Genomic DNA, 21,263 nt, shown 5'->3' with positions numbered 1-21,263 from the left:
AATCATACAGCCACGATACATAAAACATATTTAATTGGCTATGTGTATTTAAAAATTTACCTGTTCAATCCACAGAATTTCTCCACGGTATAATGAGGTCATATCATTAGGTATGACGTCATCTTACGCAATATCCATGGTAACGTCGGTCCGAAACAAAGAAACGAGAAACTTCGGATTTAACATTACTACCAAATTACTTCGGATCCGTCACCGTTCTGTAGCTTACCTAAGTGGTAGCATTAATTCCCCATATTATATTTTTTAAGAAAGCAGTTCATCTTATTCCGCGTAGATGGTTTTAAAAAATATAACTATAAGTTGTTACAAATTTCATGTCTGAAATATTGCGATGAACAGATCGCATCCGTCGTCGAATCCGTCATCGGATCCGTAACACTTCGTAGTAACAAAACGTGCGATCCGTCATCCGTACAATTAAACAAATTCGATAACTGTTCACAGGCAGAGGCTTGTGAACAGTTATCTAATTTGTTTAATTTATCAAACCATATTCTCGGTATTGATTAATTAATATTTGTTAATTTTCCCACAACTAACCGTAAGTGTCTGCGCAGCGAGATATGAGATTTTACCCGTGTTTATATCGTATTGATACGGATGGGCAATATAAAGGGCCTGGAAGATTCCATAGAGAGAGTGTGATATAAATATTATAATTCCTATATTTATTAACGTTGAGGACTTCTCACGTGGCACGTGACAATGAAGTCTGCAGTCGTTTTCTTTTTTTACTAAAATATAAATCGTTTTTGAATTATTAGCAAAAAAACTAAATATTTTTTTCTTCATTTCAATCCTTAAGATTTTTTTCTAAACATCATTCCAAACCAAATGAGCCATGGCATATATTTGGGCGCGTTAACAAGATTTAACATCTTTTTAACAGACTTCAAAATAAAGGAGTAATTCAATCGTATTTCAATTCGATTGTATTTTTGAACTCGTTTTCTAGACTATAAGGCGGCGGTATATTTATAAATACCGCACCGTAGGGAATGCCCCCTGTATTGCGGGTATGGCACACGAATCCAATAATTCATTGACGATGTCCTTTTATGAATAAAAATTATTATGTGCATTGCGATGACGGGACACGATTCATTCAAAGCTTTCTATAAATATACTTCTGTACTGTTATATTATATCTAAAAAGCGGCGATAGCCTACTTGGTTGTGGAATGGACTGCCGAGACGAATATCCGCAGGTTCAAAACCCAAAAGGCACACACCTCTGATTTTTCAAAAAAATTAAGTGTGTATTCTTTGTGACTTATCACTTGCTTGAACGTTTAAGGAAAACATCGTGAGGAAACCTGCATACCTAAGAAGTTTTCTATAGGAATTTCGAGGGTGTGTGAAGTCTACCAATCCGCACTAGGCCAGCGTGGTGGACTAAGGTCTAATCCCTCTCAGTAGTAGAGGAGGCCCGTACCCAACAGTGGAACAGTATATAATACAGGGTTGATATTATTATTATATAATATTATAAAGCTGAATGGTTTGTTTATTTGAACGCGCTAATATCAACTATTGTTGCGAATTAAAGATATTTTCGTTTTGTGTTGGAGCCCATTTATGGAGGTAGGTCTTTCTTATGTGAGAGTCCGTCTGGGTAGGTACCACCGCAATGTCTATTTCTGCCTTTAAGCAACAGTGTGAAGTCACTGTTATGTTCCAGTTTGAAGGACATTGTAGCTTTAAGAATCAATGGTCTCGTGAGTTGATATTATGTTGGAAATTGATATTTAAATGTATAATTATTGTTATTGTAACGGGCCTAGCCACCTTCAAACCTCGGGTTACTTCGGGAATTCACTACCATTGACGAAATATGCGCGCTCAGCCAATTGGATATTGTGAACTGTGAACCCGATATATAATGCGCGGGCATTCGAACAGTCAGTCAGCGTCGGAGGCGGAGTGTGAACTGCGAAGCATGCGATACATTAGAAGCGTGTCATGTTGTTAATATAATTTTAACACTTTTATAATTATTGTACCTCTGCAAAAGTTCACTTTATTATATTACGTTCCTGAGCCTTGTTCGTCATTCGGTTAGAAAATAATTTATTTTCTTACCTATACCTATAAAAAGTCCTTGGTTTTATATTTTTTATGTTTGATTATCATATTATAATAAAATAAACAATCTTTTTTTTTGTTTTCGCGGAGAAAGTGTCTTATGACTACCGCTCAGCCTTCGTGGGGGGCGACTGAGCGGTTATGTTGGGGTCACCGTGCCTTACGACCCGGCATTGCGCCGCCCGGATTTGATGTCAATCTTCAGGCGACCGCCGGGCCGAGTCCCTAACCTATATACAACGCACGGCATACCAACTAAAACTCCGCGGTGGCCCTCTTCGGCGCATTAGGGACGACTGCGAGCTTCCTCTGACGGAAATGTCTAAGTCTACTTCCACAGCCGCCCCTGCAAAATAAACAACCTACTGCATACAAGTTACAAATTAATATATAATTGCAATTCCTAAACATTTTCTAATAAAATGACGAAAGCAAGCCACCAGACTAATGGGAAGTGATACGATTGCGCATCAACAATGAAAACATTAAATAACTCAGAAACATTGCATCGCTCGTCACACTAAAAAATATAATGCATCGAACAGAAATCGAACATTTCGCAGAAAAGCGGCCGTGCATGACGAACAGCACATACACTATGTTCTTGCTCAGAGACAATGTTCTGGGCGATTCGGGTTTACCGATGACACGTCGTTTTAGTTTGGATGGATGTTGCTCATCAAGGTGTAAGTTAATGACACTTATGTCCTACTAATATAAATGTGAAAGTGAGGATGGCTGTAGGGATGTATGTATGTTCCTCTTTCACGTAAAAACTACTGAACGGATTTGGAAGAAGCTTTTCAGTAATATTGGTTATACATCAGAATAACACATAGTATTTTGTGTAATTTGGTCATAATATAACGATACATATCAAGTAAGTTATCCCGGAAAACTCCTTCACGCGAGCGAAGCCGCGAGCGAAAGGTAGTTTATTTATAAATGTGAAAGTTTGCGAAGGATTGACAAAATGGCGATCTGATTTTATAGTCTCATTTTGTTTTATATTCGCTATTATTACTCGAAATTAGCGAAATCACAATATAAAGGATACTTAATATAAAAGAAGAACAAAGTGGCGAAGATTATTCCAATATTGTTTAGTGGCGTAGGGTTTTATCCGCCCGGTACTGGAAGAAACTGTTTGGAAATCAACGAATGCGGAGTTTTAAGGCAACTCACCAATACTGATCCAAATTAAACTAGATTGGTAGCTAGTCCCCGGGTTATCATCACAATGTATTTTATTCCGTTATCTTTACTTTTCGATTTTAATGTATTTTCAATGAATTAATACTTAATTAAGTTTTTTTACGTAATTTGTATTAGTAATTAATTATTATTTTTGATATTTACTCACTGAATTAACCGCAAAGTTTTAAAATTGGTAACATTTTGTATTGATACGAAACAACTAGAGATAGGATTTTTAAACTAATTTGGCTATAAGGGTCTGAGGTATCAGTACATTCTGGTAAAAGGTGCTCATCTCCAAATTAGTAGAGAATCTTGATCTAAAGTTATATGTGGCGACCCCTATGGCTTATACTTTAGCTTTAACTTCAGTTGTTTTATTATTGCGGTTTATAAAAGCTTTAGCTTACTAGTTTCCTCAAACTAGGGCTGCCATCTGTCCAGAATTCCCCGGATTTGTCCTAGTTTGGAGGGCGGGGGCCGTCCTCCAGAGGTTTTTAAAAAGTTTTGTTGTCAGGGATAATCAAATTTTTACACACATAAGCGATAAATGCGAAGCGGCGATAGCCTAGTTGGGTGTGGAACGGACTGCCGAGACGAATGTCCGCAGGTTCAAATCCCAAGGGCACACACCTCTGACTTTTCTAAAAAAATCATGTGTGTATTCTTTGTGAATTTATCGTTCGCTTTAGCGGTGAAGGAAAACATCGTGAGGAAACCTGCACATCTGAGAAGTTCTCTATAGGAATTTCGAAGGTGTGTGAAGTCTACCAATCCGCACTAGGCCAGCGTGGTGGACTAAGGCCTTATCCCTCTCAGTAGTAGAGGAGGCCCGTGCTCAGCAGTGGGCAAATATATAATACAGGGCTGATATTATTAAGCGATAAATTGAAATAAATCTTAGTTAAAATTTCATTCAAAGTAACCCGCATGTATAAAAGAATAAAAAAAATATATTGATGTCTTAATTTTTTTTTGCAAAACATATTTTTTCTGAGGTTTCCGGGGAAAAAACCATATTTCGCCCAAATGTTCGGGATTTTTGCCGTGTTCATCCGGCGTCGGCAATTGAGGCGATGGCAGCCCTACCTCAAACACATATATCTTATGTTCCGCGAATTAATAATTAAATGACCACAATTTTCGATACTGAATTATTATTTAACAGAAATACATAATAAATACTTCACCGACCAACCGAACGTTACGGGTGTGTCACCGGACTTTTGGCATAGTGCATTAGGCGTTCAAAATCACAACTCTCTACAATAAGTTACTTGAGCCGTAAATGTAATTAAAGCGTGTAAGTTTCGAACAAAACGAATATTAATAAAAAGTAATTTTAATTTTACACACACTAATGTCACTACTACTACTCTAAGAGAATTCGTCGCAGCTGCAACATCATACTTTCAGTCAGAAATGCACTCACGCGTAACCCATATTCGCATTAAACTACAAAATGATCCAAAATTCAGAAAACTAAAACCAAGATTTTTGTTGGAAATATACGTTATTAATGGATGATATTTGGCACAATGTCAGTAAAGATGAAGACGAGTATGTGGTTTCATTTAGTATAGTATAATGTCTTTGCTTACATGACACTTATAATGATAGAGTGATGAGTGGGAATAATGTAACACTATCCCTATACGTAGAATTCAAATTTATGTCGAATATAATGATTATATTTGTGTTTTTCGTTACGTATTCCTGTTATGTTTGGATATTATACGGTCATTATAAATTAACGGGATTATTATTATTTATTTATGATATAGTATTAAAATTTATTTATTATGTATTATATTTGATTGCCTCCGTGGCGTAGTTGTAATTGTACACAGTATAAGTACGACTACCGCGCTGAGGTCCGGGGTTCGAATCCCGAGTTGGGTCAAAATAAATGTGAGTGGGTTTTTCCATCTTAAAATTACTCGGTCGCAGCTCGGAGTTAGGAAGTTGTCGGTGTGATACCCCCGTGCCTCGGAAAGCACGTAAAGCCGTTGGTCCTGCGCCTGATCCCTCTCCGGTCATGTCAAATTGCTGTCTCACCGGGCTATGAGAGTGAAGGAACAGAGAATGCACCTGTATGTTGCGCACACACTTGTGCACTATAATATCTCCTGCGTGCCTGGTTGATCTTCGTTGAGGAGAGGACAGATTCATTAATTAATGATATTTGATGATTTACCAGGGGGCTTACTGTTCTTATTTTCCAGTTTCATATTTCAGTAATTAAGTAATCTATATGGTTAATACAATTTTGGGTTTTCCATAATAATAATAATCCATAATCGCCATAGTAAACAATACCAGGCTGTAAATTCACAAGACAGAAGAAGAAAGCTAGCATAATTTTAAAGAGATACAATAAAAAAGTTCCTTGAATATTGGATAGCGCTTTTTTCTGTATAGGCTATATATCACCAAGCTATGACTAATAGGAGCGGATCAGTAATGAAAAATGTTGCAATAACAGGGAAAATTTATTACTTTTGAGAGCTTCCGTTGCGTTTGTAAACGTCCCTATCCTTGAGGTTAAATCGCCTCCTTACATCATGATTTTGTCACCCGCATTGCTCTGGAGGGAAGTGGACAATTAATATTTCCAACTCCTCCCTATCTTTCTATTTGATTAATTTCGTTGGGGGATAATGACATATTAGTGTTCCCTGAGACTCGCCGAGCTTCACTGCTCGGTGTCATAACGCGTGTCACTGGTGATCCTGGCTTACAGGAGTTGTAGTGGTGGGTGTGAGGGCGGGAAAGTCTCGAGCTTCCGTTGCGTGCGCTCAGTAAACGATTAAAGTGCTATCCCGGGCAAATGTGTAGCGTGATTTTTATAACCGAAAACTTTATCCCGGATAAACATTCTCACGCGGGCAGTGTCGTGGGCAAAAGCTAGTATAATATAATAATACACACTTAGGAGGCGGTTAGGATTGCCACATCGGAGTCCAGTTTTATTTACTTATAAAACGTTATCCAAATGACTCAAAATAAAAAAATAACAATAATTATTTGTTTGGTTTTGAGTGGTTTTCGAATGCGGTTTAATTTTTTGTTAAAATTATTTTTATTTTTTATTTTTTTGTGTTTTTCAAAAATAGATCGTCTCGATGGCGTAGTTGTGTTTCGCTCACAATACGACTATCGCGCTGAGGAGTTACACCTCTGCCCACCCCGGAAAACGGAAAGAGGTTTGATGCTATATATGTACGTAAGCAGTAGATTCAACCTAACCAAACATAAAAACACAATATATATATTTCTCTTACAGTACGACTATCGTGCTGAAATGTTACGCCTCTGCCTACCCCTGAAAAGGAGAAAAGGTGTGATGCTATATATATACGTATGTATGTAAGATGTAGACTCAACTAAAACCCAATGCCAATACACGACTAATTAGTCCATTGAAAAGTTACATTTGGGGTTGCGTTTTTTAGAGGACGCAATTTTATTTTTTTGAAGTGTAGGGGGGGTCAGTCTAAAGCTAAAACCAAGTTAGTGGGGTCGCCACCCTTGTCCCACGGCCGCCATCTTGAAAATAAGGGTTGAAATGGTTTTTACGATGTATCTCTTAAACTATTTAGCTGACAAAAAAATGTATAAACATTTTTGTTGCAAATTAAATTCTCTACAACTTTGGTCTTATAACTTTTGTCGTAGAACTATAAATAAAAAAAGTTATGAGCGAAAATGTTATGAAATTCAATGTTAAGCAATGTCCATTGCAACGTCATCAGAACGTGTGTTTATAAGGTTCATAATACTTTTTTTGTACTCTCATTAATACCCAAATACCCAAGGGACCATTAGGGAACAAAAGAACATCTGCCTGCTATTATTATTATTATTTCTAACCTCTCTTATTGTAAAAATAGCTGATAATATTGTGTTGAAGTTGTATTAAGTAAGTTATTTATTAGCATTTTGACTTTTAAAAGTCTTTTAAAAGTCAAAATGCTAATAAAAAAAGTAGTTTTCACTAAAGTTAAAATCGTGTCTAAAATCATTCGAAATCGTCTTCACAATTAAAAACAGAATAAAATACATCCGCACGTACAGAAATATGTAGCACACCTAAAAGATATAAGTTGAACGACAATTTCAACATAATATTATCAGCTATTCTTACAATAACAGAGGTTAGAAATAATAATAATAATAGCAGGCAGATGTTCTTTTGTTCCCTAATGGTCCCTTGGGTATTTGGGTATTAATGAGAATACAAAAAAAGTATTATGAACCTTATAAACACACGTTCTGATGACGTTGCAATGGACATTGCTTAACATTGAATTTCTTAACATTTTCGCTCATAACTTTTTTATTTATAGTTCTACGACAAAAGTTACTAGATCAAAGTTGTAGAGAATTTAATTTGCAACAAAAAATGTTTATAATTTTTTTTTGTCAGATAAATAGTTTAAGAGATACATCGTAAAAACCATTTCAACCCCTATTTTCAAGATGGCGGCCGTGGGACAAGGGTGGCGACCCCACAAACTTGGTTTTAGCTTTAGACTGACCCCCCCTACACTTCAAAAAAATAAAATTGCGTCCTCTAAAAAACGCAAGGTAAGGCCTAAAAAATGTAACATTTCAATGGACTAAATGTATTTCGCCCGCAATACGACTAACGCGGCGAAAATTGACGCCTCTGCCTACCCCTGATACGGGGAAATGGTGTGATGTTATATATAAGTATGTTACAATTACATTTAACTAAATCCAATGCAAAAACATTACTAAAAATGTCATACGAAAGCAAAATTCACGATTTTGTTCATTCTGACGACATAATAATTCTGTTTTTTTTTTAGTTCTTAAACCAAAATACTAAAGCGATTTTCAAAAAAAATATTATCGGACCGATCTGGAGGTATTCTTTCGAATAAAAAAAAAATTTCCAAATCGGTTCATAAATGAGCGAGTTCTGAGGTAACAAATATACCAAAAAAAAAAAAAAAACATTCACGTCGAATTGATAACCTCCTTTTTTAACTCGGTTAAAAATGACAGCAACGTAAAATGCTGACGACTGTGCACCTATAGGTACACGGCGAGACAACGTTCGGTTTGTGCATAAACTACAATATAGTTCAGAGAATTGAAAAACAAAAACATCTTTTGGAAAAGACGATGTGACATCACTGATGATCGCATATTTCGTCATCGTATCTACACTGGATAAATTGATGCACCTAATTAATTATTAAATGAGCTACATTTTCCTGCGCGTAAATTCCAAAACATATAGACACATAGTATTATGAGTAATTATTTAAAAAACGATTAGCCTAAAGTCGTATTCTAATAATTCTTTCATCCAGACGTTACATTATCACATTTACTTTCACTCGAAAATGCAACGACTTTTATATGAGTAGGCGAGGAACTGCAAAGGAACCTTATATACAGGGTCATTTTGACATTGCGTTACTAAATGAAACCATACATCAAACAATAAATTACTCGAACTGTAGATGTAAAATTAAAACGTGTAAGTTTCGAACAAAATAAGTATCAATATAGTCATTTGAATTTTACACGCCGTAATGCCACTACTATTTTTAAGAGAATTCGTCGCAGCGACAACAACTTTCAGTCAGAAATACACACACGCAGACGCCATATTTACATTAAACTACAAAATGACCAAACAACCAGAAAAGGGAAACTGAGATTTTTGATGCTAACATTCATTATTAATGGATAATAATAATAATTATATCAGCCCTGTATTATATTATATTACTTGCCCACTGCTGGGCACGGGCCTCCTCTACTACTGAGAGGGATTAGGCCTTAGTCCACCACGCTGGCCTAGTGCGGATTGGTAGACTTCACACTCCTTCGAAGTTTCTATAGAGGAATTTCTCAGATGTGCAGGTTTCCTCACGATGTTTTCCTTCACCGTTAAAGCGAACGATAAATTCACAAAAAATACACACATGATTTTTTGAAAAGTCAGAGGTGTGTGCCCTTGGTATTTGAACCTGCGGACATTCGTCTTGGCAGTCCGTTCCACACCCAACTAGGCTATCGCCGCCGCTATCTATGAATGGATAATTTATGGCAATATGTTAGCATAGGTAAAGACGAGTATTTGGTTTCAGGCCTATGGACGGCAGTCTTAGGAGCGGCGGAATTCAGAGGACGCTCACTCGATTTAATTAATCATTCGTTTAACTTTAATGCCTTCCATAAAACAAACAAATGGAAAATTTAGTATTTTAGAAACCTACATATTACATTTAGAAATATATGTGATATGTAATATATACATACATAAACCTACCTACATGGGGCGGCGGATATAAAGTGGCCTACACTCATCACTACATAGTATAAAACAAAGTCGCTTACTCTGTCCCTATGTCCCTTTGTATGCTTAAATCTTTAAAACTACGCAACGGATTTTGATGCGGTTTGTTTTAATAGATAGAGTGATTCAAGAGGAAGGTTTATATATGTATAATAACATCCATTAAATAGTGGAGAAATACTGTTATTTTGTTATGTTATACCCGTGCGAAGCCAGAGCGGGCCGCTATGTTTTTATATATAAAACGTTCACAGTTTTTCTGTAGTGTATTTAGTATCAGCATTGCACCCGTGCGAAGCTGGGGAGGGTCGCTAGTAAAAAATATAAATCCGTCACTGTTTAGTAACGCAATGACAAAATGGTCCTGTATAAAACGATCAATAAACGGCTCGCGGCCCGCCCCACTCTTGTGACAGGGGGCGGTACTTTCAAGAGCTCGCCGCCATCTTGGAAACAGATATGGCGGCACGCTCCTATTACATCGTCGACGAGCAACGGGCCGCATTGTACTCAATCTCACCTGAGTAATTCCCAAGTAGATATAAATGTATTGAACTATTTAATGAACAAAGTTTAAGTTGTTATTGAAGTTTTTCTCAGCTGAGTCGTTGGTGTTTGACAATATTCGTCATGTACTGTGACTTAAGATATCGTTTCAGATGCTGTTATGAGTAAATAATTTTGATATATAAACATGCGCATTTGATCTTATATGTAACAGAAACAAAAGATCATACAAGCTTCATCACTACATAGTATAAAACAAAGTCGCTTTCTCTGTCCCTATGTCCCTTTGTATGCTTAAATCTTTAAAACTACGCAACGGATTTTGATGCGGTTTTTTTTAATAGATAGAGTGATTCAAGAGGAAGGTTTATATGTATAATAACATCCATTAAATAGTGGAGAAATACTGTTATATTGTTATGTTATACCCGTGCGAAGCCAGAGCGGGCCGCTATGTTTTTATATACAACGTTCACAGTTTTTCTGTAGTGTATTTAGTATCAGCATTGCACCCGTGCGAAGCCGGGGCGGGTCGCTAGTTGTGTATATATGTACCTATTGTCTAAAATGGGTTTAGATAATATTAACCTAACATGGCCAGGAGCGCGAGCTCCATATCAAATAAAGGAACCTCGTTCCACCCGGGGCACCCACTTGTAAAAACCCAGAAACACGCTTTTGCTTATCGAGGCCTTTTAGTTGATATCCATATCATTGTGGAAATTCTACAGGCTCCAACAGGCCGGCATAATTGTGTCGACTGCCGAGGGATCTCTCGTCAGTCGACATTCTATTGGACCCCACTCCACTTACCATCAGGTGCAGTGGAGTCACTACCGTGCCCGTGTAATAATATAGTGTACTGAGTATATCTAAGATTAATTCGCTTCATTTGCCGCCTCTGTCTTCCGTAGTTTTACTTCTCTAAATATTTAAATGGGCAAACCCTCCTTAAATGGCATTTATTCTTACAGAGAGCGCATACAAAATTTGAATATCTGCACTTCTGTGCATGATGCTCTCTACCCCAGGCCTTACAAGAATCCCTTGTAGTTTTGACGTCAGCACTTTAACTGGTATTCCTGTAGCTCCCTCCGCTCATGAAAGGTTTCCTGCTACGCGACAAAGACGGATCCAAGGCTTGTTAATCAACGGTTGTTGCTGGCGCCGACTGCACCACAGCTGTCGAAACCTCGCGCTCCGCCTCCAAAGAAGTCGCAAGAGTTAATAAAATCAGCCCTGTTTTATATACTGACCCACTGCTCGGCTCGGGCCCCCTCCACTACTGAGAGGGATTAGGCCTTAGTTCACCACGCTGGCCTAATGCGGCTTGGTAGACTTCATACACCTTCAAAATTCCTATAGAGAACTTCTCAGGTATGTAGGTTTCCTCACGATGTTTTCTTTCACCGTTAAAGTGAGCGATAATTCACAAAGAATACATACATCATATTAGAAAAGTCAGAGGTGTGTGCCCTTTGGGATTTAAAACTGCGGACATTCGTATTGGCAGTCCGTTCCACATCCAGCTGGGCAATCGCCGCTCTTCGCAAGGGTAACAGCTTCAGAAAATGACATTGTCGCCGATTCGGCAAATAAACGCTGTCGAATAAGTTCTCACACCACAGACGAATTGGAAACAAAGGTTATTTGAATAAATACCGAATTCGCATTCCTTGGATTCTTTAAAGCGGACACATTACATTCACCTTAAGGGTAATTTTTGTCTGGCGGAAACGGTATCGTTCGACCCATACTGATGGCCGCGGTTGTAGATGTTCGCGTACTAGATCAACAAGATCTTCTATCCCGTCGTTTTTTGAGGATTAGCTAACAGTGGCGAATGGTCCTTATAAATCGATTCTTTCTGGCTTACATTTAATAATTGGTGTACAATCTAATTATCCTTAAAAACAATTTTCAGAACGCATTCATGCATATACCTATATGTTGTGACGGGTCTTTAGGAAAAATTTGCCCTTAGCCACTGCTACGTGACCATCAACTCATACACATCTCCAATTAGCGAAATTAGAGTCAATTTCAATTTATCTTCCACGCCGTTGGCCACAAAATATTGCCACGCATTCACAATAAAGAGTCCAGTTACCTGAAATGAACAAGAGAATTTCAAAATCTGGAGTTAGAACTAAAGTTCGCTGCAGCGCTAAAACATCAGTCGTCTAATCAACCTTTTAAAACATGTGCTAAATCGCTTTGGATATAGTATAAGTGAAATGACAACCAAAACCTCATAAACACTCGACATTGTATACCGCAGAATGATATAGTATTTGAAGATACAAATATTCAAACTCTATTATTTTGTAGTGAAATAAAAAAAAACATTCTCGTCGAATTGATAACCTCCTCCTATTTTGAAGTCGGTTAAAAAAGTAGCAAAGAAAAAAAAATGTATATGCGTTTCATTTACCTCAAATCAAATATATTCTAACAATATGTAGTTTAAAATTAAATTTAATTCTTCAATTTCCATACCCGTTTAAAAGTAACCCGTATTTAAAATTTAGATGCAAATCACTTTTACATTTCACGCACATTTTTTGAATGGTGGCAATATCCACAACGACGCTGCAAACAGTTCATCTTCAGTTGTATTAGTAGAAAACAAAGCGATCTTTTCTTTTCAAATAAAACAAATCTTAGAACAAATCTAAATTATATGTACAGGTGAATGAGGGACGAGATCTTAATTATAGTGAAAATAATGTAATCGTGTGTAATACCTAAGTGCTAATAAATGGCAAAATGCTTTCCACTAAAAATGGAATCTAGTTATGTATATGTTAGGTTTGGGAAAGAGTTCTTTCGCATTTCATTTGAAAAGTCAATACTTTTTTTTTCAAAGTTTCTGTCATCTTTTAGGGAGTGCCCGTTGCTGGAGAAATTTCAGGACTTCTGATAAAAAAAAACGCGTCATGTACATTTATTTTATTTTTACTTATTTATTTATTTATACAAGAAAATATGACATTAATTCATGGCGGCCACTGCACTAGGATCCAGGACCGTATCGCAGTAGATTTGGAAATCCTCTCTTGATGTTAATCTGACACTGTCTAAAAAATTCTGAAGAGACCGAAACAGGTGGAAATCAGAAAGTCAGGGCTATATAGTGGAAGCACGAGCACCTCGCGGCCAAACTCTTATTTTTTGTTGAGTGGTTCAAGATGAGTGTCTAACGTTATCGTCATGAAAGACCACATCCTTTCTATTGATCAATTCGGGCCGCTGTCTGTCAAATTCTTGCTTTCTCATTAATTGTTGGCAGTTAAGATACAATTCAAAAACTAAGTCTTGAATTTTCATTTTATAAGATTTTTTTCCTCAACCTAATAATATAGCTTATTGACGTACTGAAACGATAGCTTCTATAGCCGTTTAAGTAAATAAAGTTTTTTTTCCTCTGCCTATACGACTATCAAAGTTGTCATTATAGTACATACAACAATTATAATATGTAGACGTGATAAATAAATAAAATCTCGTACTAGAATTAACGGAGAATCGTAATATACATTGCACTACGCGTCCCTTTCACCAAGCTTTGGAAATAACAACCTTAAAACTGTTTCCAAAACAATCTTTTTCAGTTACTAACTGTCGCGTACATTATCGTACAAATAAAAACGAAGATACCACGCCCACCAGCGTGTTAGAACATGAGTTCAATGATACTATAAATAATTGTTTGTCGATGTGCATACAGCATTTCACCATTTGTCTTTGACATCGATCGTCGTCTGAAAGCTGGTGTTTAAAATTGTTAATTACTAACCACTGTCAACGTATTTGCAGTCTTTAGATATAACTGGTATACGGGAATTTCGATACGTACAAGGAAAATTGCAATATATGTGTTAGCTTGTGCGTGGAGCGGCTAGTCGCAAGCTGAACGGCGCGCACTACGGTCATCTATAGCTGGGGTTTAACCTGGCAGTTGACTATATCCATATAACCAATTAGGTTTTGGATGTCTAGTGCTCAAAATGTTTTGTTACAAAAGTTTATTTTTGGGTGTTGTGATTGTGGCGGTGGAAGCGATTTCATTCAACAAACTTGAAAGTAAGTTTTATTGTTTTTAAATTGTTTTTGTTTTAAATAAGGCGGAGTTTATATTTTGATATATTCTTTAATTACCAAAAGAAAGAAACAGGGTATGTAGAAGAGGTTAAATATTATAAGTATGTAGTCAGAATCTCCGTTTTGTTCAGTAACGGTATTAGATAACGCATTTTCTTTTGATAATTAAAAAATAACGGTGTGAAGAGTAGAGAATTAATAAAAAAAAATACCATTAAACTGTCTTAATAATATATAATACTGAAACGCGCAACGGCAAGCGCAGCGTTGGCCGTCCACCTACGTGCGAGGTGGACAGACGACTTGATAAAAGTCGCAGGAACACAGATGCAGGCCGCTTTGGACAGGTCCGTCTGGAAGTCTCCGGGAGAGGCCTATGTTCAGCAGTGGCCTTTATGTGGCTGATGATGATTGTAAACACGAAAATCTGTTGTTAGAATAACAAATTAAATTCAAGGGGCCCTATTCCGTATACGGCGGCATATCTGCCTTTTTGCTATTACAGGCATCCTACTTGAAGGCTTTGATAACCTTATAGGGAAATTGGCTATCGAAGCTGTCCTTCCAGTAATATCAGATCCTTCCAGTAGAAAGCCTATAATTGCAAGAAGGACTCGCCCCTATAAACATATCGTCATTTGAAAGGCTAAAGCGAAATTGTTTTCGAAAAATTTTAACTAGTTTAAAAAAACATTGAAAAATGTGCTGATTATAAATATATATAAAACTTACGCAAATTATATCGCTTAAGTCATTTAGCCTTTGAACCGCCGATATATTTACATAAACTTTTGAATAATTAATTCCGAATCCTCAATTTTGGACACTGAGTATGGAGAGCTCCACGGAACGAATAGTGATTCTAAGCAGTAGAAGAAAGTAAAAGAGCTGGTGAATGTTCGACAGACCTAATCCATTACTTCTCTATCAACAAATGCTTTCAGTCTGCCAAAAATCAAGGCATATGATGCATCGTGAGTGACAGTAATGGCTGCCATACATGCTACGGTCCATCGGAAAGGTCAGCAGGCATACCTGCACCGGTAGACCGAAATGTGTGTAGGAATAGACCTGTGCAGATTTTTGAGCCTGTGCAGGCGACCGGCGCAGGATCAAAAATCAATTCTTTCAATTGACACCTGCACAGATTACCTCTCCGGTAGACCATAGCGTGTATGGCTTACATTAATCAATCGGACCAAACGTCATCACGAGGGGGGGGGACAGACGTATCAAATAGCGTAGACGTAGTGATGAACCACAATAATGATACTGCCGCAAAACTGTATAGATAAATGAGCATCAGTCGAATCATTCGAATAAACGTCATCACGATTGTCAAGAGACCATTACGAAGGAATAGATTTTGTAAAAATATATGACACTTGTGTTCTTGTAAATTTTGCAAATCTGTTGTATTAAAATTATATTAATTATCTATCAGTGAAAACAAGAGTCAGGACTTTAAACTTAAAAGCAATGAATATTTTTGCAATTTTATGAAAATTCGAGTATGTCCAAATACGGTTATTTATATAGCTGTCTTTATGACGGCTTGCCGGCGTATAGTTTACAAATCGAACCTTATAGATCTCCACATAAGATTGTTTTTAGTGTATCACGATTCACGATATCAGAGAAGCGGGCGTGCGTGAACGTCATTCGTCAGATTTTATTTTCTGATATCGAATTCTATATAATTCTTCAATAATGGTCCGAAACTAGCGTATTTGATCAAATGTTTGTGAAATTAGCCAAACTGTCAACTACTTACAAGATCAGTTTGTTATTGTTTTGTAGTGCATTTATGAATGCAATATTTTGCATGGAAACGTCCCTATCAAAAGGTCTTGAACATTCATTACCTGCTTGGGCGCGCAAAATTATGGGCATGAATATAAGAAATTCAAAATAAATTTTAGTCCTTTTTGATAATTTTAACTATCAAAATATTCCTTATTAAATTGTTTATCTAAGTGTTGGCTATAAATTAAAATGATGTGTACTTTAGCAGGAAATTTAACCAATATTCATATTATAATCAATTTGAAACAACCAAAGTTAATTTATATATTTTTTCAAAATTTCGTATAGGTTCTCAAAAATACGGTTAGCGCGCTATTTTGTCGGGGAAAGGTCCTTCCCACAAGGCGGTGATGCCATCTTTAGGTTTTGTAAAAACACGTTTTTGCGTGCCTAGAACAGAAACGGGCAGTCATAGATAACAATACGCATAAATTGGCAGGGAGACTGCTTGCTTGACATTCTGCAATGGATTTACAGCCCCGGATCTAACGGGGGGCTAGCCGGGGCCCATGTCCCGGACGGCGAATTCAGAGGGCGGCAAATTCAAACTTGGCAGACGAACGCATGACTCATCATTAACGCAATTTTGACTATTGAGACACCCAGTATATTCAATACTAAAACTATTTCCCGCTGGACGCGAAATAATGATGATGACAAAAGTGAAAATATAGGCTGGATTTTCCATATTTTGCCCCGCCTCGAAAAATTCAAGATCCGGCGCTGTGGATTTATAGATACAAACTATTGCAAACCAAAAACTTTGCCGTCAGTTCAAGTTCGTATGGCTGCGAAAATGACAGTTTGCGGTTTAGATATAAGTATTAAAAAATATATCAGTTACGCGACATAAGTTGTACTAACTTACCTTACTCTTAAGATTGCAATTCGCAAAGCACTATATTTATGTAACAGTATTTTTATATTGCGGGTTAGTTTTTAAAATTCCGTTTCTTTACATTTAGATCTGTAATCTTTAAAATAAAAAACATTAACTATTCCATTCCATTCCAAAATCAAATTTTAAATACAAATATGAAATAACCATAACCATTCTATTGTATACTATCGATTACTAAAATCGACTTAAAAAAATTATTAATCGACTTTATAGATTTTAACCAATAAAAATATAAAAAATAGCCTATATTTATTAGTTTATATTATTTCCTATTATAAAGAAAATATTTTTATCGATTCACGGCCGATCACCGATCCAAATTTTATTTGCGATCCGAACCTGAGAGTAAATCTAACAAAATATCATTTGTAAGCATATAAAAAATCTGATTGATTTGTTCCTGCTTTACAGGATCTCAATTCCTTATACAGATAGAGAGGGGATTTTTGATTAATTATACGGCTATTGAACCTATCCTCGATTAGAACGCCCATAATTATAAAGAGATATGCCACCGTACACCGAAGGGCTCTCTGACTAAAAATTTACTTATTTATATAACTTAGAAATTATTTGTTTCCTTCTTCATTAAAACACGAAGTTTCTTCGTAGCGGCATACTATTGACGTCACGGGAATTATACGATGTTATTAGAACCATGTTTTCCCCATAACGCTCGCGGACCGCGGTTTCATTTCCTCAATACATGTGGATTCGCTGTATAATCTGTTAGGTATGCCTCCGAGGTTTCGTTGCGGTAACAGCTACCGAGGCCATACATACATTCATTACATTACAATTGTTCATACTCGGGTTTCTTGCTCAAAATCCCGACGTCTAGAATTGCGCCTAGACAATAAGCCTCTCTCCTATTAAAATAATATATATCCATCCCTCGAATGAGACGGCGTGATGCCATTCAAATCGGTTGTTGTTTTCGAAAAACCTAACAATATATCGAATAGACACTAACATCTCTACATAGAATTATTAAATACACATTCGAATTCTGTTAATATCAATTTTTATTTTCAGACCCCAAATGCGGCGTGGAGGCGAGCTCGAATCTCGTACATCAGAATCCATGGTTGGGTTACTTGGAGTACTATCGTCATGGCAATATCGTTGAAGTTCGGTGCGGAGCTACACTCATCGGGCCTAGACACGTTGTCACAGCCGCCCATTGCGTCAAGAAGATCCGATTTTCAAGGTAAGTTAAGAAAAATACAACGAATATAGGGATATCCTTTTTGAAGCCACAAAAATCCTTTTTTCATTCAAATAAATGAATGAAGATTCGCCTGTTGGTGAACGAGTAGCAACACGAGTCCTAATGACTAGTAGCAACACCACCATATACATTACACCAAGTAATTACAATAATTATAATTTCCTTCGAACCGGAACATTGCAATACACGCTCAATACGTAGCGGCACTAATTTGCATTGTAGTGGCACTCAACCGGATTCTCGCTCACGAAAGATTTGCTACCCATAAAGAAAATAACTTTTACCATAGTCGTAGAGTTGCAAAAGATATGTAAGTAATCGATTTTTTTTTCTCGTTTTAGTATCGCTGTTCGCTTGGGAGAATACGATCTGGAAAGTAATCCCGATTGCGTGAGAGATATTTGTACCGACCCCGTAGTCCGGATCGAGGTGGATGATATCTTCGTCCATCCAGACTACGACGGGAAGGAGCACGATATAGCCGTTCTGCGGTTGAAAGAAGATGCTCCTTATACAGGTTAGTAATGTTTATTTATTTAAGGACCTCCAATGAAGGATACACGGCATATAATAAAAAAAATGTCGTAGCATTTTTACAATTATTATGCGACGTGCCTCTTCAATTATAGGAGACTGCAGCATGCAAATTTATATATTGGTGCAGCGGCAAAACGATTATAGTTATATGTTTCAAGTATTCTTGAGTTTCGCTGATGATAATATTTGTAAGCGAGAATCGTATACAAGGTGTAAATTCAGTCAAAATAGTCAACGTATGTCGCGTATCTGGATTAGTCTGTGTACATCCGTATTCGAACAGGCCGGCAAAATTATGTTGAGTGGCGATAGATAATTATTTGGCGATACCCTCTTTGGCGGCCACTCCGCTTACTATAAAGTGCAGTGAAGTCACTAGGCCGTGGCCATAATATATGTAAAAGAACAGTGGAAAAAGTTTATATATAAAATTCAAACACAAAAAACAAGTTCTAGAATTCGAATTTGAATAGTTAACAATAAAAAAATACATTTAAAACTTAACAATGGTCATAATATACCTACATTCCTTTTTGTCACAACAATTACTAATTAAATAAATACTTTATGTATACAAAATGCGAGGGATCTCCGGTAATTCCAATATTTTGCGCACGCGCCCAATTCTGAGTCATTCATTATGTGCTTTGTAAATTATTATAGGGATAAGAAAATAGCCATTGGTTACCGTCAATTGCCTTAATTATAAAATGGCGAACAATTAAATTATTTGCACGGATAAAATAATTCAACAATCCTTTTCTAATATATAAATAAACTTTTTACATAAAAATATTGTTGTTGGAAATTACCCAATCTTTCAATAGAGAGCGGCAATGACCTCACTACACCTCGTGTTAATTGGAACCCAAGAAAAGGATATTCCCTATAATAATCAACGTTTTAATTTGTCATTTGCACAATTGCTGATTCACAAGAGATCCAATTTGTTTCCTTAAAATGAAAATGTTGACTTAATCATATATTTTACACGAAGTTTTACCCATTTAATGTTCATCAATTGAAATGAACATGCATTTAGGACTTGTTTATGAGAGGCTGACAGGTACTATATTTTTAGATTTAACAAATTTTGCATAAATATGATTACGCTCGCGCATTTTCAAAAATATATTTGATAGTAACAACTATATGTTCTTTCCAGATTTCATCCGCCCAATTTGCCTACCATCTGGATACCTGGAGGACAACGTTATTTTTTCCGCAGCTGGATTTGGGGAGATTCCCCTGTCAGGCATGTACACTAAAGTAAAGAAAATAATTCCTCTGCCCAACTGGGACGTTGCGGAATGCAGGGCAGCATACCAAGATATTGTATTACCCCAAAAAATCATTTGCGCTGGTGGTAAATTAGGTGAAGATACCTGCAGAGGAGATTCTGGCGGTCCCCTGGTTTGGTTCCGAGAAACTGCTCAGTTATGGGGAGTTACAAGCTTGGGGAACGTCCACTGCGGAACTAAAGGATATCCAGGGGTCTATACAAGTGTCCTGGATTATTTAGAGTGGATCGAGACTACCGTTATGATTTAAGATAGATTTGGATATGGTTAATGGTTTCTAACAATGAATTTAGGCGAGATAGAATATAATTGTAAATATTAAATCAAAGGAAACAATCAATTTTATATTAAATTAATGTTTTAATGAGAACCATATTAGCAATATTCCAGTTTAACTGTTGTATGATAATTCTATAAAAGGGTTATATATGCTTGAATATTATGATTATTACAAAGCAACTTGGGCTTAATATCTTTTAAAATTTAGATGATCCTTTTGTATTTAGTAATTCTATCAATAAACATTCTGATTTATTAATTTATTAGTATTATATTTTTTATGTGTATATTTGATATGTCATTCAGCTGATTATTATATTAGTAAGTATAATGATATTTTACAATAAGATTTATATCAAAAATAATAAAAAACAACCAAATAAACACAGTCGTAGATATAATTGTAACGTCGAAGTAAGAACGAAAGAGAGTAACGAGATTTTACTGAAAAGATTTATACATAAGTAATTTCTTGCAACTCAGAGATGCGAAAATTATAGATTTTCATTTATATATTTTTGCATTAGTACAAAAATATATACGGAACTAAGAATTGCAATAGAATTAACAAGTGAATTTTGTTGGCCGATATTTGTATTAAGTAATTGTAAAGAAAGTAATGAACACATTAAATAATATACCTAATTATATTAGCTCACTACCCTGGCATAGTGCAACAGACTTATTTGTAAATAATTTACATATAAAATTTAGGTATGTAGTTTCTAACTTTATTTTCCTTCACAGCTAAGTAGCTGTGAAGGAAAATAAAGTAATCTCGTTGTCGAGATTATATAATTTTTCTCTATTTCTCTGACATGCGAGATTTTCTTATATTAATCGTGTCATAACCAGTTTGCTCTGTTTCGACTGCATTCGGCGCTATCTATTAGTGTCTAATTATATTCTCAGAGATATTCAATTTAATCATAATTTATTCAACTATAACACTAT

The 21,263-nt window shown here is 36.2% G+C and overlaps 1 protein-coding gene across 1 annotated transcript; it reads left to right on the top strand.

Moving 5' to 3' along the window:
- Nucleotides 1–14,039: 14,039 nt before the first annotated feature.
- Nucleotides 14,040–21,263, top strand: LOC115453334 (melanization protease 1). The gene is made up of 4 exons (XM_030182034.2): nt 14,040–14,236; nt 17,997–18,171; nt 18,534–18,709; nt 19,895–21,263. Exons 1-4 carry the CDS (start codon nt 14,161–14,163, stop codon nt 20,278–20,280), a joined length of 813 nt encoding a protein of 270 aa, XP_030037894.1. The 5' UTR covers nt 14,040–14,160; the 3' UTR covers nt 20,281–21,263.

This window comes from Manduca sexta, chromosome 5 (assembly GCF_014839805.1).
Source record: "Manduca sexta isolate Smith_Timp_Sample1 chromosome 5, JHU_Msex_v1.0, whole genome shotgun sequence".
Classification (NCBI taxonomy): Eukaryota; Metazoa; Arthropoda; class Insecta; order Lepidoptera; family Sphingidae; genus Manduca; species Manduca sexta.
The sequence above is the reverse complement of the archived record's forward strand: the minus strand, read 5'-3'. Positions and strand labels throughout refer to the sequence as shown.

Excerpts from the sequence above, each read along its gene's own strand:
- LOC115453334 (XM_030182034.2), top strand. The coding sequence starts at position 14,161 with ATGTTTTGTTACAAAAGTTTATTTTTGGGTGTTGTGATTGTGGCGGTG. Across the intron at positions 14,237-17,996 it reads TTCATTCAACAAACTTGAAA|ACCCCAAATGCGGCGTGGAG; the intron begins GTAAGTTTTATT and ends TTTTATTTTCAG. Across the intron at positions 18,172-18,533 it reads AAGAAGATCCGATTTTCAAG|TATCGCTGTTCGCTTGGGAG; the intron begins GTAAGTTAAGAA and ends TTCTCGTTTTAG.